General features: G+C 36.8%; 1 protein-coding gene across 4 annotated transcripts in view; it reads left to right on the plus strand.

Annotated features, from left to right (window-relative positions):
* The window catches only part of ECPAS (Ecm29 proteasome adaptor and scaffold), a 68,362-nt gene that overhangs the window by 31,908 nt on the left and 8,666 nt on the right, over nt 1–27,788 (plus strand). For 2 of the 4 annotated variants that reach the window (XM_087926526.1, XM_087926524.1), the window contains exons 19-46: nt 282–374; nt 2,164–2,255; nt 3,074–3,208; nt 4,548–4,713; nt 5,512–5,684; nt 6,231–6,332; nt 7,294–7,417; nt 8,260–8,405; nt 8,949–9,003; nt 10,139–10,253; nt 11,050–11,118; nt 12,509–12,626; nt 12,932–13,099; nt 13,759–13,838; nt 14,820–14,925; nt 15,307–15,354; nt 15,504–15,625; nt 16,294–16,444; nt 16,837–16,902; nt 17,512–17,601; nt 18,945–19,011; nt 19,599–19,690; nt 19,779–19,845; nt 22,134–22,325; nt 23,945–24,153; nt 24,730–24,773; nt 25,926–26,118; nt 27,484–27,625. In XM_087926526.1, the coding sequence (XP_087782652.1) occupies nt 282–374; nt 2,164–2,255; nt 3,074–3,208; nt 4,548–4,713; nt 5,512–5,684; nt 6,231–6,332; nt 7,294–7,417; nt 8,260–8,405; nt 8,949–9,003; nt 10,139–10,253; nt 11,050–11,118; nt 12,509–12,626; nt 12,932–13,099; nt 13,759–13,838; nt 14,820–14,925; nt 15,307–15,354; nt 15,504–15,625; nt 16,294–16,444; nt 16,837–16,902; nt 17,512–17,601; nt 18,945–19,011; nt 19,599–19,690; nt 19,779–19,845; nt 22,134–22,325; nt 23,945–24,153; nt 24,730–24,773; nt 25,926–26,118; nt 27,484–27,625 (3,225 nt within the window). The remainder of the gene's footprint in view (nt 1–281; nt 375–2,163; nt 2,256–3,073; nt 3,209–4,547; nt 4,714–5,511; nt 5,685–6,230; nt 6,333–7,293; nt 7,418–8,259; nt 8,406–8,948; nt 9,004–10,138; nt 10,254–11,049; nt 11,119–12,508; nt 12,627–12,931; nt 13,100–13,758; nt 13,839–14,819; nt 14,926–15,306; nt 15,355–15,503; nt 15,626–16,293; nt 16,445–16,836; nt 16,903–17,511; nt 17,602–18,944; nt 19,012–19,598; nt 19,691–19,778; nt 19,846–22,133; nt 22,326–23,944; nt 24,154–24,729; nt 24,774–25,925; nt 26,119–27,483; nt 27,626–27,788) is intronic. The other 2 variants (XM_087926527.1, XM_087926525.1) reach the window with 1 other exon arrangement.

The following is a 27,788-nucleotide window of genomic DNA, read 5'->3' on the forward strand; positions in this document are numbered from 1 at the left end:
TTTCATTACCCAAACTGTATACTAATTCAAGATACTTAGATAACAATTTCATCTTTTGACCGGGGAGTGTGGAGAGGAATGAAAAACTATAAGGGAAGCGGCTAACTAATTTTCAGAAGTTAATTTGCTATAAATAACTGGAAAAAAAATATCACACAGGTTTTCTAATCTTGCATTCCCTGCTATATATTTCTATTTCTACTCTTTGGCATGTCTTTCATTGACTCCAGCATTCTAGGCTTTCCCCATCCCTGTCTTACTATCACTTCCTCTTATCACAGCGACACCGGAAGTGGCATCACTTCCAGTATCGCGAGATTTTGGCAGCTGCGCCACTCATTCTTCCATCTTCCCTGCTTTTGGGTTCTGCGTGGGTGAGTCACTGACAGTGTGGGTTCCTATCTTATTATTTAAGTTTTGAGTTGCATTTAGGTTTATGTCTCATTTTAAGGTTGGGGAAAAAAAAGAGATCCAAACCGGCCTTTTTCCAGTTTTTTTTTTTTTTAATTTTTGTAAGCCATTAAATTACAACCGAACAGCTTTCAAGCAACCTCAAGAGATTTATTATAAAACAGCCAATCTCAAAATCAAAATAAATTTGACTTTGAGATGTTGTGGGCTCTTTAGATAGGCGTGCTTCTTAGTCTTGGAATGTGTTTCATTCTTGTTGCCTGAACTGAAGTGTGTGTGATGAATGATGAGATGAGCTTGGATTGGCTACGGTAGCTTTTTTTTTTCTTTTTTCAGGAATGATTTGCTAGTGCATCTAAAATGTTAGTAACATAGAATATGTTGTGGCCTTGAAATTCCACAATAGCACACAAGTTTTTGTTGCATCTCTATGTCATAACATTTATTAATAAAATACTATGCATGCATGATGTTTCAGCTGATTGCTGTGTGGGTCAACATATGCTGTACAGCTAAATCCTCAACTTACGATTTACAATTGGATCAGAATTTCTATTGCTAAGCAAGGCGGTTGTTAAGTGAGTCGTGCCTGATTTTATGAGCTTTTTTGCCACTATTGTTACACAAATCAATGCAGTTGTTAAATGAATCACATGTTATTCATTTAATCCAGCTTCTCCCATTGACTTTGCTCCTCAGAACCCAGATGGTAAGGTAAGGGTAAGGGATTCTGCAGAACCCACGTGGTAAGACCCTGGGAATCTGCAGTCACTGTAAATACAGTATATGCCAGTTGCCAGGAACCTAAATTTGGTTGTAAGTGCAAGAACTGGTCATAAGTCACTTTTTTAATGCTGTTGTAATTTTGAATGGTCACTAAACAAATGTTGGTAAGTTGAGGATTATCTGTGTAGCTCAGTATGGTTCAAGTATATATTCCAATATTAACATATTGAATATTGTTAAGATATTTAGTAGAGAATCCTGGATTTAATTTTTGAATGTCTTCATCCCATATTTGAATTCTCAAGTTTCCTGATGAGATTACACTTTTTGATACAGGATTCTTTGGTCAGAAAATTTTTGACATCCATCCACACAAACCAATTAAGCAATTCCTTTTCAACATTATTCAGAATGAGGGAAAAATAGTAAGAAATAGCAAAAGAAACTCAACATCAGAAAAGAATAAAGGAAATACACCCCCTCAATACGTGATCCCATAAATACTGACCTCTTAACACCTATTGAAGCTTTGGCCAATTCAGCCTTTTAGTAAGATAGAGGATTTTTTAAGTTATATTGCTAGCCTTAGTTGTAACATGTGTAGCATTTCTTGTTGCAAATAAAGTCTCCACTCATCAATTTAGGTATGTTTTTACAAGTATACTTTTAGTGCAACAAGGGTCAGCGTAACTGTGCAAGCTGGATTTTTATTCCAGAAACAGTTTTGCAAGGTAACATATTATTGTCTGCATTTCACCAGCTATGAGGTAAATGCAATTTCTCAGTGCAAAATATATCTGAAATAGTATTAAGTTACAAAGTAAAGTGAATGTAAATATTTGTTTTGAATAATTTTGGCATGCCTATTACAAAGATAATGATTCATATTTGTATGCATGGTGATTTCATTTAGCAAGTTTAATATTTTGTGGTGATTTCATTAGCAAATTCGTTTACTTTGAATACAATAGTTTCTGTTCATATTTTGTTCATTTTAATAATTTGAGAACTTTTTTAAAAATATAGGTTTGCCAGTCATGTACTGTTTGCTGGAAGTTGTTTCAGTCTATCCTGAAAAGCTAGCTGCACGATTTATAGACAAGATGGATTGGATAAAGGTATGCTAAAGAAAAAGATGATTTTATTCCAAAATTTTACACTTCATTCCAGTAGAACAGATTTCCACCCCCACCCCCCACACCCCAATACCCAAGAAAGGAATGATTGCGATAGGATTAAAAGTATGTTTCTCAATAGCTCCTGATCTGTTAAAAGTGAGTTCCTGGAAGCCAATATGACATCATTATTATCCACATACTTTTAAATATAATGCTTCTCAGTGAATTATATAGGCCTCTATAAATAAGTCATAGGGATATCTTTACAATAAGAGTTTAAAGAAAAATTCAGTGAAGGAAAATAGCTTATGGCATAATAGACTGTGGGTTTGTAGTGAATATTTGAGTTCCTGGTCCTAGTCTTTAGTTTTATTGCATTGCACATAGTAATGCTTGTAAAATTCAATGAGGCAAATAATGCAAAAAGCTGCGGTGACACAGTGGTTAGAATGCTACTTATAGCCAGGAGTTCGATTCTGCCTGGCTCAAGGTTGACTCAGCCTTCCATCTTTCTGAGGTCAGTAAAATGAGGATTCAGATTATTGGGGAAAATATGCTGACTCTGTAAACTGCTTAGAGAGGGCTGTAAAGCGCTCTATTTAGTTGCTATTGCTAATCATGTTGAAAAGCAAGACTGGTGCAGAATTCTAAGTATCATTGTTCTCCTTCCTCTTCAGTTAAATATTCTTTGGAAAAGATGCTCTTTAGCCATTCCCGACAGAAAAAATGGGGTTAATTGGATCAATATATTTATTATACAAAGGCTGATAGGGCATTATCTATTTTTAACATATTGTATTCCTTTATCTTGTTTTCAGAATCTTATGAATACTAATAAGGAAGAAATGCGGGAACTGGCTGCTCTATTTTATTCAGTTGTACTTTCGACCATGTCAGAAAATGAATTCAAAACATCTGTTCAGCACCTGATAAAAACAGCAAAGGACAATCATGTAATATTTTTGTTTTTACCTCACACCACTTTTATGAATGAAAGTATAATAGTATTATTATGTATCTTAAATGCCCTTTTCTATTTAAGAAATATTGAACTAAATTAAGAGTAAGGAGTTTTTTTATGAATATCAGAAAACTGGGAGTAAGAGCCCAATTAGTTATAACTAAAATTGGTTAATTAAATGACTGATTCAGTTCAAATACATTTGTATATAAAGGAAAGTCTTTGTCTGAGGGAAAATATTTGCTTTTAATTAGGGCATATATTTTGTCAAAACATTTATATGGCCGTTTTAGAGTTGTCAACAGAAGTGGGGGAGGAAGGGGTTTGAAAGTGCGGCAGCTTGGAAATCGAAACTGCATTCCATAGTTTTTCAGAGATAGTAACTAGGTGACTGAAGTTTCTGCCATGCAAAAATCTAACTGGAAAACATGATGGATGACTCTTGGCTATGGATGTGTGTCATTGGAGAATATGAATTATAATACACCCAGAGCGGTGGGGGAAAACCAGGGTCAAGGGTGACAGTGAATTATCTGTCTCAAAGTCGGCTACACCCAGGCAGGGCCGACATGTTAACTACCAAATAAATCCTGTTTAGTTTTTGAAATTTGGCTCGAGACTCATGATTTAATTGGGGTAACTGCCGGAATCCTGACAGATTTCACAATAGCTTAGAAAAATAATTTCACCTTTATAAGAATGAAAGGACTGATTTTTCTGAGAAGCTATATAGTAGACATGTCACACTCGATTTCATTAAGGGCCACATCAGGGTTGTGTTTGACCTCGGGCAGCTGGAGTGGGTGTAGCCAGGGTGGGCATGGCCAGCTTGATGTCACTTATGGCCAGCAAAACTGGAGCTCGGGGGGGACTCCTGCAGGGCCCCCTGGGCTCCATTTTCACTGGCAAAGGGTTGCAGGAGGCCGTCACAGCAGAAAACAGAGCCTAGGAGGGCCGTGGATGGCCCTCCTGAGCTCCGTTTTTGCTGACAGGCACTGCGGGCCGGTCCTTCACTGTTTCAAGGAAAGCCCCACAGGCCAGATGTAAGCAGCCTGTGGGCCAGATTTGGCCCATGGGCCTTGAGTTTGACACCCCTGCTATATAGCATCCACTGTTTATAAATAGAGGGAAAATAATCAGTTAAAGATCAATATGCACAGACATACTATTTTAATTTTTAGGCTATTAACACTCACACTATTTAAATATAAGAAGGCTGTTCAAAATGTTCTCTCTCTCTCTCTCTCTCTGTGTGTGTGTGTGTGTGTGTGTGTGTGTGTATAAAATGAATTGTTAACTTGTTTTTTTATTGTCAATTCTTTTCACTACAGAATCTGGAAATGCAACATGGGTCATTATTGGCTCTGGGATTCACAGTAGGACGGTATTTATCAAAAAGAAAAATGAAAATAGTAGAACTACATGGTATAGAAGACCGAAATACCATTGTAGCACCAGAACAAGACCAGCTAATCAAATCAACAACAGAAACTATAGGTCAGTCTGCACATTTGCACTTTCCCTGTATTCTTGGCCCATTTTGTTCATGGTAGTTTTGAAAAATTAAATTACTTTTGGACCACTGTGCTGCTTTACCTATCTCTTACTTGAAATCTTTATCATAAAACTTATATAACATAATAGTAATCTCAAACTCATCTTATTTTCATTGCTTAATTCCGTATTTGATTCGAGTCCGTATTTGATTCACAACTCATTACAAACAGATTTAACTAGTTGCAATTAATGTACTTGGCATTAAAAAATAGATTTGTATTATCTGAGCATGAGCCTCTGGCAAAAAAAGGCACTTAAAGGGCTGCTATTTAATTAGCACTGAAGATGCTATCAAATGATAATGAAAGGTGAGATAAAATGTAGTGTGACTGAATAAAAAATTAAAATGAACTAGGATTATGCATATTAGAATAAAGTATCTTTGAGATGTTATAGGTCATAATCTTGAACTGTACTCGGATATGTTGCTCTGCGTGATGCAAAACTCTTATTTTTTGTTGATACAAATGTTATAAATGCTGGGAATTTCTGCAAGTATTCATTTTCTTTGAAAAATATATTTCTCCCACCTGAGGCAGGTGTTCAGATGAATGCAAAAATTATTAATTGTTTTAAGTTTGGCCTGAAAAAGGCATCAGGCTAGAAACAGAGACCATGAGTTCAAGTCCTGCATTAGCCACTTATGGACTAAGACCATCTTAAAGGCTGTTCCTTTGGGGTACAACCTGCTGGATTTTAAAGGGAAAAACACCAAGTAATCTTTCTATTTTTTACTAGGTACTTTTTTGGATAGTACATCACCACTTCTAGCAATAGCTGCATGTACAGCACTCGGGGAAATTGGCAGGAATGCGCCTTTGCCCATCCCCAATGAAGGCAGTGGTTTTACAAAACTCCATCTTGTTGAAAGTTTACTGGCCAGAATTCCCTCTGGCAAAGAAAGTAATAAGGTAATGTTTTACAACATGGTTACAATTTTCCTGTGATTAAAAGATCTTTGAGATTCATTCTTTACTTGTAGGCATTTCCCAGCCCAAACTAGGTAATATCATCAGTGCGGGAAAGGAATGGGGTTTGCTCTCACTTATATTCTAGTGCTCGGGTGTCAAACTCGTGGCATCACGTTGCCATCACATGATGTTTCACAATGTTTTTCCCATTCGCTGAGCTGGGGTGGGCGTGACCTACGTACGACGCATCTGGACCAAGGGCTGCCAGTATGACACCCCTGTTCTAGTGGCTTACTGTGTTGGTGGAGTAGTCTTGGTGGGTTCTTTTAAGTTAGGTTGTTTACTGTTAGCTGGTTTGGCTGTTCTTTGACTGGGGTATTGTTTACTTCTTGATTGTTGATTTGATGTTAATCTTGGTATTAATTTATGTTCATCTGGATGTTTTTCTGATGGGGAAGTGTTTTATTTTGCTCATTTTAATCTAGCAGATTTTAAAATATCTCTCTTTCTCACTCTTCCTCCTCCTCCCTTCATGGTATTTTTAAGATGAAAGAAAGAGCTATTCAAACGCTGGGTTACTTTCCAGTGGGGGATGGAGATTTTCCTCATCAGAAGCTACTCTTGCAAGGATTAATGGATTCTGTAGAGGTAATTATTTAATTGTACTCTCAGAATATATATTTGAAGAAAGGGTTGCTTTTATTAATTCATGCCCGTTTCTTAAACTGCGTCCTTAAGGGTTTTTTGTTCCATTATTTTTCCCTAGTTATAAATGTTTGTAAAAGTTGAAAAAAAAAAGTTTTTAATTTAGGAGAACAACACTAATGTCATCCAATGCATAATTATTCTTCGTGGTTGTGCTACAGTGAGGAAGCATTGCTACCTTGAACAAGAGGTTTTTGTGGAACCTTCTATGCTTCTACATTTCCTGATAGGCAAAAGAAAAAAATGTTCAGGCCTTGTGTGTCCTTTCCAGGAACTGATCAGTCCATTCTTTTGTATTCATTTAAATGATTTCCTCTTTTGTGCTGCAGAGTTTTGTTCCCATATGTCTTTCCTCCCATTTAAAATGGGAGGGGATGGATGGGTGGAATCAACATCCAAGGACCATTGGTTAAAATTGAAAGTGTGGGCTCTTTTAGTTTATTCATTTAGATAGTTTGTTATGTCTGCCCTTCTCACAACAGTGATTCTGGCCAACATACAAATGTTAAAAACCAGCATTAAAACATTAACCCATGATTAAATGATCCAATCATCAAAAAACCATCAACAAGGCTAGTCTAACCTGCTTGCCTGAATGCCTGGGGAATTTTGTGGGTTTGGAGTGTCCCTGTGGTTATAATGGCTGAAAAGAAATAGCATGGTACCCTTCAATTTTTAGTTGGGAAATAGATGAAAATAATGCAATGAGACTTGAAATAATTTTGATTTAAATGCAGGAATGGTTTTTCAAATCAGCTGAAAATTCCATGGTAGAATTTGTAAGGATGTATGCTATAACCTTCTTCCTTGTAATTAATGCAGCAGGTTTCTTACCTAGAAAATACAATTGGTTTTGATAGTGAGCGAACTGAAATTTAGTGTTGTTTTACTGTGTGTTTCTCAGGCCAAGCAAATTGAATTACAGTTTACGGTTGGTGAAGCTATTACCAGTGCTGCAATAGGGACCAGTTCCGTAGCTGCCCGTGATGCATGGATAGTAGCTGAAGAAGAGTATACTGCGCCTATTGGTAGGTTTGGCATAGGAATATCTAATAAGATATTTCAGAGAGCAATTTTAGAAGAAAAAAAGCTGCTGTTGGTGAACAAACCCATAATGACAGTTTTCTATTGAAATTTTGCTTCCATTGTTATTCTGACTTTTGAAAAGTCATTTAATATGGAACCTGCTTCAGCATAATTTTTGCACCTACAATTAGTTTTGTGCTTATCAGTGATAATAGAATATAACTCAAGTCAAACTACAGCCTAAATTCCAAAATTAATCTAGTCTCTGTGATGACTTAGAAGGCAAATGCACACTTTATATCTCAGGGTAGTTGGTAATGGTTTTTCATCCATTCACATTAAACATTTATATACATTTTTCCAAGTAAACAAACTTCTAAAGCAGTTAACACAAATATTAAAACAAATATTCTAAAAGGCTAATAACAGCATCAGTTTTTCTATTCAACCTGTCAGGCTTGAAACTATACTGTTTGCATAATAAAAAGAATCCTGTCATTTATTCCTCTTGTAAAATCTGATATAATAGGCTCTGTACTGGATTGCTTTGGGAAACATTCGAGAAACTGATTAAAAAGAGAGAAAAATAAAATATGACAAAATAATCCATATAGCCCTTAATTTTGTATCACCGTAAACTGCAAAAATGTTGCATCTTTTGGTAAGCACAAGTGTACATGAACGTATCTGAAACTGAAACAAAGTCCAGAATTTATATGTAGAATATTTATAGGCTGAACCATGAATATTTAAAGTGAAAACATTGCTGACATGGCTCTGTTTTTCAAATCCTTTTGTTTGCATTATACTTAACTTCTTCTCTGCAATGGTTTTAATGTAACAGATGTGAAAATTAATGATGTGGTTCCCTGGGTCCTGGACGTCATTTTGAATAAGCATATCATAAGTCCCAACCCTCACATAAGACAAGCATCCTGTATTTGGCTTTTATCACTGGTGAAGAAGCTGAGTGCCCATAAAGAAATTAAGGTAGGAAGAAAAAATTTATGTCCAATTTTTGAGGTTGGGGGGGGAGATCTGATTTAGTTGACCTGTGATTTCATGGTGCATTCTTTTGTCCTCTTGCTTGTCTGTTTCTGAATTCTCATTTTTCTACTTGGTCTGGAAGTGCACTTTCTGGGCAAAAGGGATACAGGTCCATTAACAGAGTGCTGTTTTTTCCAAAACTCATACCGTAGAAAAGTAGAAGACATTTGTTTGAGTCTCACACTTTATTGTTTTGATAGTGAAGTTGCATGATTCCTGCATTAGCTTGGAAAAAAGTCTGCATGTTCTGACCTCTAACCATATTTCAAAGGATTATTACCACATCTACAGGGGATAACAGAAACTGACAATCTGTCATAGATTGTATTCCTTCAAGAATAAACCATCAGAGGCTTTGCACCAAATGTTGTTCTTCCCTGCTCACAGAGCAAGCCAGAAAAGGGCGAGTTATTCTTATTGGTGAGATTTTGAAATTGTATTTCAGGTAACAGGTATAAGTTAAAATCTTCTTTTTTTCTTTCATAGTCACATCTCAAAGAGATTCAAACTGCATTTGTATCTACTTTGTCTGACAGTGATGGTAAGTAGGATCATACCTGCATTATTTTATTCATTGATTAAAAATGCAAATCCTTATTAGAAACAAAAGCGCTTAAGCTTACAGATATAGAAAAAAAAGCTTTCAGTACAGAGATGTTATTATTTCAATTGTTACTTGCTCTAAAAACTCAGAAATTTGACATTGAAATTATGTAATACCAATGCATAGCATTATTATTTAAATGAAATTTTTAATCTAGAATTAGAATTCTTTTATTGACCAAGTGTGATTGGACACACAAGGAATTTGTCTTGGTGCAAATACTCTCAGTGTACATAAAAGAAAAGAAAAAAATACATTTGTCAAGAGTCTAGTGATTTTTTAAAAAACACATATTTTTCTAAATAAAATGTTATTTTACAAAACTAAATATGAATGATTCTTGAACTTGATCCTGTACCTGTTTTTAATTGCATATAAAAATGAAATATGTTGCTCAGGCTAAATGCCACCAAGAAAACAAAGATTTGGTAGTATTAACAAAGAAAGGAAACCAAATTGTAGGTTCTGAATAAATAGTGACTTTAATATAATTAATTCTAAACTTTTGTAAGCTTAATCTGGGAGGAAAAAAATATTGAAAGCTATTGTCAGGTTGACTTCAAAAACTGATGCCAAGAAGTTCTGCAATGATTTCTATTTGATCTGAATTCTAGACTTAGTGAGGATTGAAACCAACATATATGCTGTAAAGAACTTTACAGTGCCACTGATTAATATAGCAAAATTGGAAGTATAGCTGAGAGGTTTTGTTTTTTCATTTAATCATTTAGGCATTTAAAGTGCAACTGCTTTTCTCTCAAATAAGAACTTGTAGACCGCTGAACTATTTCAGACATTTTTAGTCTGACTGAGAATTGCTTACATGTTGCGATTTGAGAGTCTTAGAGGAAACTGCCTTTTATTCTTCCTGAGTTGGCTTTCTAGCATTAACTTTTCTGGCCTTGGTTTTAGGAGTTCTATTACTGCTGTGCGTTTGTGATATTTACATACTTTTGAATGGGTAAATGTAATTGAACTGGTATTGGCCTGGTTAATGTTTGGGCATGGAGACCCATATATAGATGTAACAATTGAGCATAGTAACGTTTAATTTGCTTTCGGTTTCTTCTAGAACTCAGTCAAGATGTTGCTTCTAAAGGTCTTGGTTTGGTGTATGAGCTTGGAAACGAACAAGATCAACAGGAACTAGTTACTACACTTGTTGAAACTCTTATGACTGGGAAAAGGTATTTTAAAGAAACCTCAACTGATAGAATATGTATCAGTAGGCAGGGAATAATAAAAAGAGGGATTAAAAGTAAGTGAGTTTAAATACAAAACAAGTCTGGAGGAATGCTTCAGAACATCTGAACCTTTCTGTTCACATTTCCTATAAATTATCTTGAATCAATATGAGCTTTATTTTGAAATTCTGAAATAATACGATGTATTTGCTTTCCTACTGCATGGCAATCTATAGTTTGATCTCAGTATGTTATGTTTTGATCTATTTGGAACTTTTATCCTAAATACTTCAAGGAACAAAAAGCATCTTAGGATAGTGTGGAATGGGTTTGAAAAAGTAATAAAATCCCTTTATCTCTGTGGTGAATGTTTCTTGTAACATCTGTATAAGATTATATGTTCAGGTACTTAAATTAAGCCTATTTAAATGGGCAAAAATCCTGCCAGACATTTGTTAGTCTGAAAGAACAGTTTAATCCAGCCTCTTCTCCCTCCTTTTTACCAATATAAAATCAATTGAGTAAATATTTCCAGTTATAATAAATTTAACAGAAGAGTCTTTATTATGCAAGACCCCCATTTGCAGTAGCATTTCAAGATTCAGGGGAAAATGTTTTTCCCAAAATGCACATGTATCCTGTAATGAATCTTAACCCCTTCTTTTTCCAATTGATTTGGAAATGTAGATTTGACATGTATAAATGAGGCAGAACCAAGAGGCTATATAATCTGATCCCAAAGAGATACAAAATTAATCTCCTTCACAAGCTTTCATATAATAGAACACTCTCGTTACAGAGTCAAGCATGAAGTGTCTGGGGAAACTGTGATGTTCCAAGGCTCAGGCCTTGGCAAAACTCCAGATGGGTAAGTTCATTGATTAATTGTGCTATTTGTGAGCCATTGTGCTACTTTAATCTATGGTATAGGTATCACTAGGGATCTACAAAGATGTTACATGTAATTCTTGATTTGAGCATCAATCAGCTTTTTTTTTTAGATTTTTTATTTTGGAGATGTTTTCAAATCTCATAGAAGTTCAGTCCTAAACTCTCATGAGATTTTCTTAATTTCATATGATTTGAGCCTCTCTCTCTCTCTCTCTTTTTTTAAATATTGAAGTGCTTATGGGTAGCCGTTGGGAGTTTCTTGTCCAGTGCCACATTTGGTTTATGATTCCTTCCAAACATTCCATTGAAGGTTGGGCTCCTCTACAGATACCAGTTCCTGAGACAGGGCTAGTGGTCAGTTTTATGGGGACCCATCATTCAAAGGCACTTAGTCCATCCTAGTAAATTGATTCTCTGAATTGCTCAAATGTTCCTTGAGCAGTGGGGAATGAGAAAGTCATGGAATATTTATACCACTGTAGCAAGTAACAAGAAGTGGGAAAATAAGGCTCTGCAGTGACGAGGGGCAAATGGGCATTGCCATTGGTGTCCTTTTTTCAAGTGGGGCATATTTTAACCAACCTACCCCCTTCACTTTTCCATACGGGAGCATAAAGAATAGAAGATGCTTCAAAAATTGGAAGGAACCATGTTTGCAGCCCTGGCAATTTAAGTAGTGGCATCTAAGCAAAAGAAGACACTATGAAGTTTGTCAGGCATACCAGTGTCCAAGTTAAGTAGAGAGCAGGTTGGGGAAGTATGATGCACCAGCCTTTTCATACATGTCACCAAAGCCCCTGTTCCCATTTATTATGGCACAACATTGTTTGGAATATAGTTCTGTTAAATCACAGCTTAGCTGGAACTGTTTGCCAGAACTTCCGAGGCATTAAAAAACAACAACCATTTGTTCCATTCTGTGCACTCACCTGTTAAGCATTGTGTCCAAAGAGCAAATGTCTCCTGATGGAAACTGTGATCCTCTGTCTTTTGTAGCAGAGCATGAACTAGAGAGGCAGCAAAGGTGAACCCAAAAAGTGAATGGAAAGCCGTATCGCTTTTACATTTAGATCTGTACAGAAGCCTAAAAAAACAAAGAGGGAACACAGACTAAAGTCTTGCTTCTAATTGTATGGTCGTACTAATTCTGAAATATAGTGGTTTGCTTTCTTAGATGTTACAGAATATGGGATTGTTTCTGTTTTAATGGGGAAGATTTTTTAATTATTGCATAATCGTCTTAATAAATTTAATTTATATTTAAAATATTATTTTGACCCCCATCTCTAAGTATCCCCTTACAATTGTTTGAGCAAAATGGGACATGTAAGAAGTATCATTAATCATTTGTTTCTGTTTTTCCCAAGCCAGGGTCTTTCTACTTACCAGGAGCTTTGTTCACTTGCAAGTGACCTCAACCAGCCAGATTTGGTGTATAAATTCATGAATTTGGCCAATCATCATGCAATGTGGAATTCTCGGAAGGTATTTGCATGTAGTTGGGATAATAGAACATTAGAATTAAAAAAAAACCCTATATGTCTGGATAACTTTGAAAGACTATATCTTCTATTCTGAATTCTGATCTGAAGCTCAACATTATGAGTAATTGGGATGAATCCGTTACAGCGGGAGCGTTATATATAGAAGAGCTATTGATTCATATACAAAATACATAATGTTCATTTTATTAGCGTTGAATATTTTCTGTCTGTTACCAGAAACCTGAATGGACATAAATGGGACACCTAAGTGGTATTTAACAATTTTTCCCCCCTTGGTTTTCCCAGGGAGCAGCTTTTGGTTTTAATGTGATTGCTACCAAAGCTGGGGAACAGCTGGCTCCTTTTCTTCCTCAACTGCTTCCTCGTCTCTATCGATATCAGTTTGATCCCAATCTTGGGATTCGACAGGCTATGACCAGCATTTGGAATGCACTCGTTACAGACAAATCTGCTGTAAGTGAACACAGAATAATTATGTCCCAATGTCGTCACTTTTTTCCATTGAGCAGTCACAACTTAAAGTTAGAGAGAGAGAGAGAGAACATACACATACACACGTTCCTATATTATATACAATATATATATTGTTTATATGAAAATAGTAAATACATTTGCAGAAGCCTAAGTCTTTCTGAACTAAGTTCCTGCTTGCATTAAGGATTACAGTCAAAAATATTGTTTTGATTATCTATTTATCTATCTTTAAAAATATGTGATATATGTGAATATGTAACTACTGTAGTGTGAGAACATATGATTAGTAGTAGTTTTTTTTTCTTTTCTGTTTATAGTAGAATGATTTTATTATATAGAGAGGTTTACCTTCTTTACCACATAGAGCAAAATCCACATAGTAAAATCACTATGTCAGAATGATCTGAATTAAGCTATCATATTAGCCCATTTTGATATCTTCTTCTTGAGCTGTTTCTGAATGATGATATATACAAAGCAGGAAAATTCTTTAAAAATAATCTTTCCTGCATTAAATTTCTGTTTTATTGTAGTTTGTTGTTGAGTTTTAGGAAATTATTGCTATAAATGTTCAATTTCTTCACTCTTTTGGGTGTGGGAATGCTTTTAATAGTTAAAACTGTTTTCTATTGGTTCAGGTGGACAAATACATGAAAGAAATTCTTGATGATTTAATAAGCAATCTGACTAGCAATATGTGGCGAATTCGAGAGTCAAGGTATGCATTTTTAAAATCAGTTCATTATTTCAATTAAAATAATTGGTGTTTTGAAAATCCATACTTGTATATTTCCTCTAAATTGGATTTTCAGGATTTATTTATGTAATTCTGTCAGTTATGTGAGTTGTACATTTGGGGGCTGGGTGGCAGACTTTGCAATTTTGGAGTACAAATATTTGGAAATAAGTCATACAAGTTAGCAGGAAGACTTAATTATGAAAAAAGATGCATAAATTTTTGTTTGTTTTCTACTATATGATTTAAGTTGATATAACCTGTATAAATAATTATATCTCTGGAACTTTTTTTGACATTGATGCAAAGTACCATTAGGAACTTTGTAGAATACCACCCATGATATTTAGTTAAGAGGGGAATTGTATATAAATACTTGTGCTAAACTATAGCAAATAAGCCTTGTCTTTCCATGCACACTCCTACATAGCCTAGTTTTCAGTTCTGCTATGAGCATGAGCAAGAAAATATTGTGTTGTAGAACTAAGTGAACTGTGGTTATTATTAAATATGGTTTGTTTAAAACAGGTTAACTTAAACTATTGAGAATTGTTATAGATCAGGTCTGTCAAACTTGCGGGCTGTGGGCCAAATGCGTCACACGCTAACCACGCCCATGCCCGGTTTAGCAAAGGGGAAAAAAGTCCCAATACATCATGTGATGTTGCCGTGATGACATGAGTTTAACACCCCTATTATAGATGAAGACATAACCACATAAAGTGTTTCCTTAGAAACAGAGAACTAATTATTGTAAGATTGCAGTTTGTTTTTTAAAAAGGGAGCTTGAAAAGGGGGTTTAATTCTACTTTAAGAAATTTAAATGTACAGGCATTACTGTCTGGCAGTTCTGTTAGTTCTTCTATATTTTTAAATAATTTACATGTTTAGGGAAACTTGAATTTGTTTTATTTTATTGAAACTTCATATTAGCGAAGAATGGTAATTAAACTCTTTCCACAGCTGTTTAGCACTGAATGACTTGCTAAGAGGAAGACCTTTGGATGAGATTATTCATAAACTTCCAGAAATATGGGAAACACTCTTTAGAGTGCAAGATGATATAAAGGTACTAAAAAGGTTCATGTTCTAATATTGGAAAATTACTATAATCATTGCAGGCAAAGAGTAGCTCAGAACCAAAAATGCCTGTATGCTTCCTGTGGGTTATGCTGGGAATTCCCAGAACTCAACATCCCTGAATGATAAAACACACATTTGTAGTCCATTTTGGTTTTCAGCCTTCATGGCAAAAATATCTGAGCTTTATGAATAAAATGGAAATACTTAGAATAGAAAATGACTGTTCAACCACCTTTGTTTGAAAAAGAGATTTACATTTTGTTGAAAATATATACCATCAAGGCAAAATTACTCCATTAATAATGTCTGAAATTAAAATTGGAAACTTACAAGTTTTATTTTCCCCTCCCCTCCTTTTCTTTTTCAGGAATCTGTACGAAAGGCGGCAGAGTTAGCCCTGAAAACATTAAGTAAGGTACGTTCTCATAATCAATTTAATAACTTCAAGAATTTTACATCATTCTGTGACTCAGTTTGAACCAAAGCGTAAAGAATAACTTCAGAATATCTGTGCTCACAGTGGATCCCATTTTCCATCTGCATGTTGTTGTTGTTTGTTTTAAGGTGTGTGTGAAGATGTGCGACCCATCTAAAGGAGTTGCAGGCCAGAAAACCATAGCCGTACTTTTGCCATGTCTTCTTGATAAAGGAATGATGAATACGGTGACTGAAGTGCGGACTCTGAGGTACCTTATCCTTAATTTTTTTTCCCTTTCTTTTCACATTTCTAAATCTCATAGCCAGAAACTATTTCAGCAGGACTTTATCCATCATTCTTTCACTTCTTAGCTGAAATAAAATAAAAGAATCCAACCAATATTTTTTACAATAAATGATGATTTCTAGATTCCCCTATGGTAGTATCCCATGAGTTGCTTAAGCATATGATTCTAATTGAATCATAGTTGGCTGGCCTTGCACCACCCAGTAAACTGTTTACCATAATTTATGAACCAAGGAAACTCAATGTAGAACATATGCTTAATTATATGCATAATGTGCACCACTTAAGCTTTGGTGGGAAAATCATGATTGCACCAATTAAAAAGTCCTACAGTTGCTATAACCAGCTGTAGAAAGAGCCAGTCCAACCTGCTATAAATACAACCACTGAAATTAATAAGAGTTTTTGGTGATAGGGACATTTATGGCCCAGAAAGTACATAATATAAGCTCCCTGGGAATTTGCAGCATTTCATTTATTTTTTGAACTACTATGTTTTTTAGCGAATGGAAATTAAATTTGGTAGAGATTGTTTTCTGACATCTAAACAGTATTCATTCTATGGTTGCATGGATTACTACTAGTGAAGAAAAATGCAAATGTGCTTGTCTTCCACATTTTTATTTATAGCATTAATACCCTGGTGAAGATCAGTAAAAGTGCTGGGGCCATGCTGAAACCACATGCACCAAAACTCATCCCAGCTTTGTTGGAATCCCTGAGTGTTTTGGAGCCTCAGGTCCTCAATTATTTGAGCCTGCGTGCTACAGAGCAAGAAAAGGTAAGGGCACTATTAAATAAAAAGGTTTCTCATTTATAAAAGAAAGCATGATCTAATCAAGATTAAAGGGTGTCTAGCAGAGAAGGGAATGATATTAGTTACATCATCATGCAGTTGAGATATCCACATGATATTTTATTTTTAATTAAAATTCAAAGTAAATAAGTTAGTTAGCTTAATTTGTATACACTGTTTAAGTAAAATATTGTTTGAATTTAAAAATTTCATGAGAATTATTGCTCTTTCTTTTTTAAGGAATCTTTGTCTTTTCAATTGCTCTTAACAAAATATTGCTTGCTACTATGCATCCACATGGGCCTTCCGTTTTCTCTTGTCACCTTTTAAACTCTAGATTTTAATCCATTTTTCTTTTCTTTTTTTAAATCTTTAAGGCTGCAATGGATACTGCAAGACTGAGTGCTGCTAAATCCTCCCCAATGATGGAAACTATAAATATGGTAATAATTGGCTTTAAGAAAAGTTTTACATAACCTGTCCAAAAAAGATTGCAAATAATAATGAAATTCCTCTGGTTATAATTGATAGCAAAATATTGGTATTTCTGATTGTTTCATTTAGTAAAGGAAAGCTAGTGTTAACAGCAGGGAGTTGATTCACTTCTAACGATGTCTTGATCAATAACCAAGAAGACAAGATTCACAAAATTGTTTCATGAGCTTTTAAAACAGGCTAGCCTTCCTGCCGTAACAAGGATGCAAATCAAGTAAGGGGTACAATAGCCCTGAACACTCAGCACCTCTCCCTCCTCCTGCACCCTCACATATGCACAGTCATACAAAGGAAATAAAATAGTGGCTATCGTTTCTATTTTTACAATAAGCTACACTTTGAAAATTGATGGCAAAGCAGCCGCTGATAGAAACAAAAACATTTCTGCAAAGAAAGTACTGGATTAAAAGTGGATGTATTTTTAGTTGCTCCTGCTCCAAACAGTTGTTCTTCCAGCAGAATGCTAATAAGCAGCTTGTGAGCAACAGTCTAGTAATCTCTTTTGTTATATTAATCTCTTTGGATGTTTTGATTTTCTTTTGATTTTGTTTCTCCAGTGCTTGCAATATTTGGATGTGTCTGTTTTGGGAGAGCTGATTCCTAGGCTCTGTGAACTGACTAGAAGTGGATTAGGCATTGGCACTAAGGTATGCTTATGCTTAGGAAAGAAGGGTTTTGCAGGAAAGTTGGGAATGCTAAGCTCATATTGACATTTGCATAGCCCCCCACGTCTCTCTCTTTATTTGCGTAATTATAAGTGTATAATTATTTTATCCTGTGATGTAAGTGAATGCAGTTTGGGAGACCTATCCAGAGATGGGATATTAGAAAATTCAGGAGAGAAAGGAAAGAATGGTAGGGTTATGTTTTATGCCAGGGGTATCCATCTCAATTTCATTGAGGACCACATCAGGGTTGTGTTTAACCGCAGGGGGAGCAGCTCAACATTGCTCATGTCGGGGGCCCCTGTGATGTCCCAATAACAGATGCCAGCGAAAACGGAGTTCGGGAGGTCCTTGTGCTCCATTTTCATGGGCAGAGGCACCGCGGGCTGGTCCTTTGCTATTTCCAGGGTGGCCTCGTAGGCCAGATCTAAGCACCCCGTGGGCTAGATCCAGCCTTGAGTTTGACACCCCTGTTATATTTAGAAGGTGATGCAATTATATCGCATCAATTATGTCTTCCCTGGCAGGGCCATTGGTGGTATGCTGTGGGGGCTTTGCCATTGCCATTCTACTGAGATTAACAGTGACTATGAATATGAGGAAGTCTTAGTGCTTAGGAGAAAGATATTTGGGAGGGGCAGATAACATTGGGGCAGTTCAGCTAACTTAGCATTTTTAGATGTTCTGCACTTGTAGATCCTGCCAATAAAATTCAATAATGAATAATATGGTGGATATTTCCTTGTTATTCATACTGTCAGAATTCTGACTAGCTGTCTTATTCGCTACATAGGTAGCCCTCATTTACCAACTGGCAACTCGGTTGCTAAGCCATGTCATGGTGAAGTGAAAATCACATAACTGTGCCTGTCTTACGATATTACTTTGTCAGGCATGGATGTGGTTGTTCAGTGAATCACATTGGGTCATTAAGCACGATGCCATGTGATCACGCTTGCAACTTCCTGTCAGCTTCCACAACAAAAACAGCTAGGAAAGCTGCAGATGTTGATCATGTAATTGTGGAATGCTGTGACTGTTGTAAATGCACAGCAGTTGGCAAGCACCCCTAATTGCAGTCACATGACTGTGGGGATGTTCCAATGGCCAGAACTGTGAGGACTAGCCATAAGTCTTTTTTTTTTCAGCACCTTTGTAACTTTGAACGCTTGCTATGTCAGTAAGTGAGGACTACCTGTATTCATTCAAAGTAGGCATCACTGAATTCAGGGGGGCTTGTTTCTAAGTAAATGTGCAGACATAAGCTTCTTTTTCACCCGGAAAAATAAACTAATCTCTGCCTTTCCTATTTTCACTCTTTTTAGGGTGGTTGTGCTAGTGTAATTGTGTCACTAACTACTCAGTGCCCACAAGATTTGACACCATTTGCTGGTAAGTTTTAGAGTCATATTTTCTTCCCTTTAAACCTCGGCTGATTTACTCTTTTTCTTTCTTTCCACTTTGTGAATAAACCCCCAAAACATTACTAACCCACAAAAGATTTTCTTAATCTGCCTTAAGGATTTTGAATTTCTGTTTGAATGCAATAACATAATTATTATTGTTTAAAAAAGCAAATTTTCAACAAAATGGTGAACGAAGGATAGATTACTACTCCTCCCATTAGAGAGAGACGGAGGAAGCCTTTCCCATTACATGGATTTAATTAAGTCAGCACAAAGCCAGAAATCAATTCCTACAGTCAACAATGATCCCTTTATTCAAACTAATGGTTACAAATCAGTACTGTATGGAAACTTACTTGAGGAAAATTACGTTATAGTATTGGTAATCTGCCGCTATATTTTGTTTATTTTGAGCCATCAAGTGTGTTATAGCTGGTCGGAGTAGTTCTGTAGTACATTACACCACGTCTTTTTTATTATATTAATTATATCAGAAGGTTTGGGAATTGACTTTCTACTTGTTTGTACAGAAACTTACAGTTGATTGCTAAAATAATTTCCTCTCTTACCTAGGTAAGCTCATGAGTGCTTTACTTAGTGGCCTAACTGATCGCAATAGTGTGGTGCAGAAGAGCTTTGCATTTGCCTTGGGACATTTAGTTAGAGTAAGTCATGCTTCCTCAGTTTCGAGATTTTTCTGTCTGGTTTTGTGAGTTCAGAAGTGACATGAGTTTTTCCTGGTTTTATTTTAAGACTTCACGAGACAGCAGCACTGACAAATTGCTCCAGAAGCTGAACAGTTGGTACATGGAGAAAGAAGGTATGCGCTTAAGATAAATATTTTTAAAACGTTGTAGCATGTTAAATATTTTTGAAGTGGTTCATTCCTAGAAGCATATGTAATGAGTATGACATTGCTATTACTTTTATTTTAAAATGCAACCTGGATAGTTTGAGAATTGCTTTTTTGTTTTTTGTTTTTTTGCTAAGCATGCTTACTGAACACCTTTTTCTATACTAAAATGCCTTTGGTACCGTGTTTGAGAGAAAATGCTTACGTAAAATTCATTCAGAAGTTTTGCTATTTAAAAACTTTTACATTACTTGAGTATGACTCACTTTAAAATCTCTGAAAAGCCAACCATCTTCTTACATAAGCAACTGGTGTTGATTTTACACCAGTTAAATCAGTTAGCTGAGCCCTAAACTCACTAAATTGTGTTTTTCCAGCTGTCTGTGTCAAAATTATCACAATAATTTGATTTCATTTGTGAAACTCTTCTGTTCCTTAATTGAACATGCTGAAAATATGAATAATGTAGGTAGTTCTCAAGGTAGGACCTTTGTAGCATGCCCACAGTGATCCGATCCAAATTTAGGTGCTTACAGCCTGTCCATATTTACAACTACAAGGGTGCTTCAATTCACCCCATCCACCTACCTACCCCTTTTGCCAACCCTACGTAACTACACTCTGGCATCACCCTTGGAGCTGAAGTAGAGATCTTCAGCAGTGTTACCTGGCTACCATTGATCTAAGCCTCTACTTCAGTCCTATTGCAGCCAGCCAAAGAATGTTTCCTCAAGCCCCATGTCATGGTTAAAAAAACCTCACTATCCCATGCTCCACAAGCCCTGTTGCACCCAGCTGACCCTCAACAGCTTCCAACCACTGACAAAGTATGCCCAACCTGGCCCTATAAGAGGCAGTTGCTGGCTACTCCAGGCCTTCTTCATGAGATTGCTTGCACCGTCGTCCAAATACCGCATCCTGTTCTTACGATGTTTCAGAAGGCCTCAGAAGCTTTCCTATCTCTTCCCCCATATTTGCCTTTTCACCCACCTGATACAGTGGCAGTCCTCAATGGCAGTAGGGGCACTGGGGTTGAAGGTTACGCCTAGGGACACTGGTGACTGCTGAGGGCCTTTGGGTTTTATTTCAGCCCTAGCACTGCCGCGGAGAAGTGCTGCTTTGTAGGGTGGCCAAAAGGGCAGAGATGAGGAGAAATACATGGGTGTGGGGGGAGTTCAAGAGAAAGCAGTCCTTTATCTCAGGGGTCCCCAACCCCTGAACCGCAGGCCGGTACCAGTCCACGGCCTGTTAAGAACCAGGCCACGTAAGTGGTGGACAAGCTACTGAAGCTTCATCTGTGCATGTGTGGGATCTAGATTGTGCATGAAACCACTACAGCCCTGGTCTGTGGAAAAATTGTTTTCCACAAAACCAGTCTCTTGTTCTAGAAAGGTTGGGAACCACTACTTTACCTTACTAAAGCTCAGGGCTGGGAAAGACCAAGCCAGGAATCACTTGGATTAGGAAGAGTCCTCACCTAATGACCAATAGAATTTTGCTAACGATTGCAATGGGGACTGCTGGGATTGGCCTCACTAAGTGATGTGGTCATGTCATATTTCACCTAACTACTGCATCAGTTAGTGATCAAAATTTGAGTCATAATTAGTATTACAGCTAGACAGTTTGCAAAATAATAATTGCCACAGTTTTATGTTTGTTTTGACTTTCTGTTCAACATTGCAGCAAAAAGAGTAGAAGCATTTCCTATTTTTTTCCCCCAAGTGATTTTATTTGAGCAAAAATAATATGGATTCTACTTCATTTGCAGCAAAAGCATAGAGCCTACATTTCCTGAACTCTAGACCATGGCCCTGGAGCCCTTCAAGATGTTGCTGTTTATTTTTAATGTAACAGAAGGAAAGAAGCTTTAAATCTGTAGGGAATAATTATATTACTATTATTTAATTGGGGTTTTATATTGGTTTGTTTATTTTATTTATTTAATTGGTTATTTAAATGTTATTGCAGGGAAATTTAATTTTTGTTTTTGTCTTACTCACTTTTTGGAACATGATTCTTGCTACACCATTTGAAGAACCAACCAATGTAATTCTCCACCTAGTAAAAGTTATATATCTTTGATTTATAGATTTGGAAGTCTATATCCTGTGTTATCTAAATGACCAGAACTTTGAATAATGTTTTGAGCATCACTAGAAAGTAGAACCCTGAGCCTCCTGGGCTGCAATGAAAGCAGGGAGTCATGTTTCTCTCACTGTGTTTGTTTGTTTTTTTTGTTATTATTATTTTAGAGCCAGTCTATAAAATGGCCTGTGCTTTAACTATGCATGCTATTGGACGCTACAGCCCAGATGTCCTGAAGAATCAAGCCAAGTGCGTTTTGCCTCTGGCTTTTCTGGGCATGCATGAAATTCCTGAAGAAGACAAAGGGGAGAAGGAAGAAGGCAACCTGTGGTCTGAAGTGTGGCAGGAAAATGTACCTGGTAAGTGATTTTCACTACTCTGACCACTTTATTACTATGGAAACCCAAAATACAAATCCTAAAATAAAATATTCACCTTGGTCTCTGAAAGATAGAGATTATGCAAAATCCTCCATTTTATTATTTATTTTCCCCCTCAAGGCCCCCTCCCCAAACAGATATCCCCACATGTCATTGTGGGTTGTTGTTTAATTTTAGTTATGCTCAGACTTTCTTTCTCCAAGTACAATTTGAACTTGGACTTTTTGCCTGTTTACTTAATTATTAAATTAATTTCATTTATATCCTATCTTTTCCTCTTAAAAGCCAAAATATATATTCTTGTTAATTTTAATGTACTTACTGTTTTACTCTTTTATATTATAGTTTTATCAGATTGCAAATTACCCAGAATTGTATGATAGTGAGATTGGCAACAAATAAATTAAATAAATATGGGTTAACTCTGGTTTTATCCGCATAATAATGGCCTTGTGGGGTATGTTGGTATGAGACAAAATGGCTGGCTCAAAGTCCCAGTGAATTCACTTTACATACTGAACCCTTTAATCTCCATCTTAGTTGCAATCGAACATTCAAAGGACCATGCTGGCTCAGGCATTTTAACTTTTCCTAAAGCAGGAACCAATTACCAGGCTATCTCTCAATACGTATTAGAGGCTTTATCCCTAAACTCTCTACCAGTAGCTTTTGGTTAACGACCACTTCTTTGGCAGCTGTTCAATGTTGCTGTTGAAGACGTGTTACTTAGGACCAGTCATCAAAATTCTGGCCGTTGCAGCACCCCCGCAGTCACATGATCACAACTTGGACACTTGACAGCTGGCTCTTGACAATTATGACAGCTGCAGTCTTCCATCATCACCATTTGCAACTTTCCCCGCCAGCTTTACACACGCAAAGTCAGCGGGGAAGCTAGCAGGGGAGGTTAGGTTGCAAGTTACTCCTACCACTTGTCCTCCCAAGGAGCCCTGCTGCAGATTATGAGATCCCAGGCAAACCCTCCCCTGCCGTGGTGCGCAGAGATGGTGTTCAGCAGGTTCTGACCAGTTCTGGAGAACCGGTAGCAGAAAATTTGAGTACCTTGGAGAACCGGCAAATATCCCCTCTGACTGGAGATTTTACAGTATCCTTCCCCTGCCACGCCCACCAAGCCACACCCACAGAACCGGTAGTAAAAATTTTTGAATCCCACCACTGCAATGGTGCCCTTGCATGGTGCCACAGTGCCCACTCACAGGGCAGCAGCACCCTTCCTCAGCCCTCATGCCCTCACATGGTGCAGCAGCACTCTCTCTCTCTCCAACCTGCATACACTCTACTCACCCTAGCAAAGCAGCACTCTCCCATGCCTTACTCCCTGGTAGGCCCCTGTCCTCCGGCCTGCTTCCCCATTAATAATCCTCAGTCCTTGCTTAATGATGGCAATAGGAACTTCCAGGATTGCCACCGCTATGTTCCACAGCCACGTGACGTCACACTTTTTTAACCACGTCCCTTAGCGTTAAAAATCCCAGGCCCAATTGCCACTGTTAAGTAAGGACTACCCATATTAATATCCGTCAGCGGTGGTGGTTCTCTTATGCATTCCAGCAAGCACTGTGTGTCTTGAATCATAGGTACCTACGGTGGCATTAGGCTCTATATGGAGGAATTGATTACAGTAACTCAGAAAGCTTTGCAGTCTCCGTCCTGGAAGATGAAAGCGCAAGGAGCAGCTACCATGGCATCCATAGCAAAGCAGACTGGCGCTCTGGTACCTCCACACTTAGGCATGGTGCTCACGGCACTGTTGCAAGGACTGCCTGGAAGAACATGGGCTGGAAAGGTAAAAAGCACTGACTGATGCAGTGGGTTGTTTCATGGTTTAGAAATGGGCCTTTTTAAAAAATGCTGCAATTCTTTGCATTTCCTTTTTCATGACTGCCTGTAATTGGCTGAACGGCTTTTATTTTATAAACTGTCCAGAAGTCACTTAGGTGAGCTGGGAGGTATATACATTTGATAAATGAATAAAATTTGCCTGATGTTGTCAAATAAACTCTAATTTGCTGGGGGTATACATTTGTGAGTTTAATGGATCTGCGTTTGCAGAATCATTGATATGCTAGTTCGTGTTTGATTTTAAAATGAAATTCTGTGAGGCCAATTGGTGAAAAACAAATTTACCATAGAAGGAATAGCTGTTTGGCATTAGAGTGATATAAGTCAAGCTCTGCTGTCGTGTATATATATTTTGTTCTTTCAGATCTTTTGCCCAACTGGGATATCATTATAATTCACAACCAAATGTTCATACAAGATGTAACTTGCATATTTGACAAGGCATTTGTAAATTTTTATGGGGACAATATAGAAGTCACATACTAAAATGTATCTCTTATGTTGTTTATAATGTTTTTAGGAAGAGCTGTTAAAAGCCATTGCCAGTGTCGTCTGTTCATGCAGGTAAAAATATTTTCATTTCTTTGTCTGAAAGTTCTTCTCTGTATAAACAGTTTGGGGTGAGATGAATTTCCTCATTGATTCCTGGAGAAGTACTGGGGACTTTAGGTACTACTACTACTACAGTCTCTTACTTTCTAAAAATATTGTGGAAGTATTTTTAAAATTATTTCAAAAGAAGTGAACTAGAAGATTTTTAGTAATTGATAGGACAAATGAAAATGAAATTGAGTATGATGTAGTGGTTAACTGGGAGACCAATGCGTCCATCATCCTTCCTTAGGCACAACCCCAACTGGGTTCCTCTCGCCCAGCCCTAGGAAGGAAGCAATGGCAAACCACTTCCAAAGCCCCCTTCCAGAAAGCTGAAAGGACTTCTTCAGTCAAATCCAAAGAATCAAAAACTGACTCTTAAGCATCCCTCTCCCCCCTTTGGATATTAAATAAAAAGGATGAATGAGGGAATGTATCTGCAAGTAAATCTTGGCAAGATTTGTCCCAACATTCACTGCTAATTCCACAGTAAATGTGTGTTTGGGTTATTTCACTTGGTACTCAAAACAAAACATTGCCATGCAGATCTGTGTGCCAGTGGACATGCACTTTTTAGCACATTTCATTCTAGTTATTCTTTCACACCTTTTTCCCCTTTTTTCTCCCAATGTCAATATATTAGTGATTTTTTTTTTTTGCTGCTGATCAAATTATTTCTCCTGTTTTTTTTGGATTTTTCCCTTAAGATATTTTTTCCTGAAAATTATAGTCAAGGAAATATTAGTTGTTAAAAATCAGTGCTGCTTTTCCTTTGGGCTTGATGGTGCAGTTGTGGGATATGAATTGGAAAAGATATATAGTTGCTGAGTATACATGGGTATAAATGAAATATGGAGAAGCTTTTGTTCATTAGAAGAAGAATAAAATTGCAAACTGTATGATTTCCAGCTGGTTTTTTTTCAAAAATTCAAAGCATTTTACGATAAAACAAAATTCCAAGTTATCTATACAGTCATATGACAGGTTTTACTTACCTAGAGCAAAGGAAATGTGCACATTTTTCAAGATATATACTTAGGTTGAGCTAAATTAAGAGGCTCGGTGTAATATCAAGGAGACACATTGATCAGTCGTGTCCTGTTCATCCTTTAATGATTTTAGTGTGGAACTGCACAAGCCTTTGCCCAACCAGCCCAGTGTTGATGATGTCGTACAGGCAATGCTGAAAGAATGCCGCAAAGAAAACCTACGGTACAAGATTGTGGCACTCCGGTGTATGGCTGATGTGCTTAAGGCTACCCAAGAAAATAGGTTCCAGGAACTGACAGACATAATCTTTCCAGTAATAAAGAAGGTGATCTTTTAGCCCTCTTTAGATTTGAATAATAGCATCGCTAAAAATAGAACATTTTTTTGAATTGTTACTTCTGTGAATTGTTCTATGTAATCCATATAAAAACCTTTGTAAATCTGGCTGAGATTAATTTATATGTTATGAAAAGAGGAGAGGACATCTCAAGCTGAACTAGGCTGAACTAATAAGATTCCTCCATTGAGGTCAAAGCAGAAACACAACTTAGTTTGCTGCTCATTCTTACTTTTTACTATGTTCAGTCTGACCAAAGAAGAACTACCAATCTCCTTAGAATTTTTATACTAATAATTTACAGCATTACCAACTGGTGCTATGATGATATATGTCACAGTGGTTAGAATGCAGTATTGCAGGCCAATTCTGCCAACTGCCAACAGTTTGATCCTGACCGGCTCAAAGTTGACTCAGCCTTCCTTCCTTCCGAAGTCAGTAAAATAAGGACCCAGATTGTTGGGGCAATTATGCTGACTCTATAAATCATTTAGAGAGGCTGTAAAGCACTGTGAGGCAGTATACAAATCTAAGTGCTATTGCCATTTAGAAGAAAGGCCTCATATGAACTTCCTGCTAACTGGAGGAAGCCAGAAATTGTTAATGCCTTTGTACTTCTTGTTTTTGAAGAGCGTCTCAATCCTATATCTTTCTTTGGAGAACAATCAACTGAATTACTCCCCCCTCCCCTTTATAACTCTCACCTTCCTCTTTGAAGGATGCTGCTTTCAAATGGGTTACAAGTCCTTAATAAAGATAGGGCAGATGTCAGCTAATATCAGCTAATGCACCTATAGCAGAAAGGCTGTTTTCAACTTTCTTAATCACGTAGGTTTGGGGGATACTTCTATCTTAGTAGAGTTCCATAAAATTTTATTTTTTAATACATTGACTACTAGTTTTTTTATTTCTTTTACTGACTTTCTTCTCAGTGGAGGTAATTGAGAGCCTAAAATTGTAAAAACGTTTTGTGAAGCGTACATTATCTTGGGATCTGTCTCCTTATGAGGCAAGTATGGCTAGAGCGACTTCTTGGCTGAACTGTGAGATTAAAGAAATGGTCCCTGCCATCAACTATTGGATTTAAATCATTATTATATCAGTATGCCAATTAAATTTTGCAGGTTTGATCTCCTGCAGTACAGATGCCATGATTAGCTTTCATGTAAATAAAATGTTTTACATTTCAGTATATCACTCTGAGTTCTTTGTTACTAACAAAATGTAAAATAATTTAATCAAACTGCTGACATGATGGTTGTAAAAAAGGGAAGTCTAAAAGCTAAACCGTCTTTTTTTTTCTCGTGCTTGCTTTTTCCCTTTCAAATTTCACACCCTCTGATTGCATTGCAGAATTGTCCTGAGAATGTAGGAAAAAATTCATCACACGATGATGAGGATGAAAACGAAAATGAGAAAGAACTCCAAGTTGAAGCTCTCCTCTGTGCCTTTGAAAGCTTAGGCAAAGCCTGGCCTAAAAACTCAGACACACAATGTAGGTCTAATTCCAGTAATTTTAACTATTTCATCTTTAGTTTTTGTAAGAGCTCATAGGAGAGGAAGGGCATAATTTCATTGTATTGTTGTTTTTGTTGCAGTTCTTTTGCTTTGTATTTTTTAAGGTTAACTTTCTTAACGTCTTATGATTTAACACTATA

The sequence above is a fragment of the Pseudonaja textilis genome, chromosome 2 (assembly GCF_049901715.1).
Source record: "Pseudonaja textilis isolate UNSWEBS1 chromosome 2, rPseTex1.2, whole genome shotgun sequence".
NCBI classification, from domain to species: domain Eukaryota; kingdom Metazoa; phylum Chordata; class Lepidosauria; order Squamata; family Elapidae; genus Pseudonaja; species Pseudonaja textilis.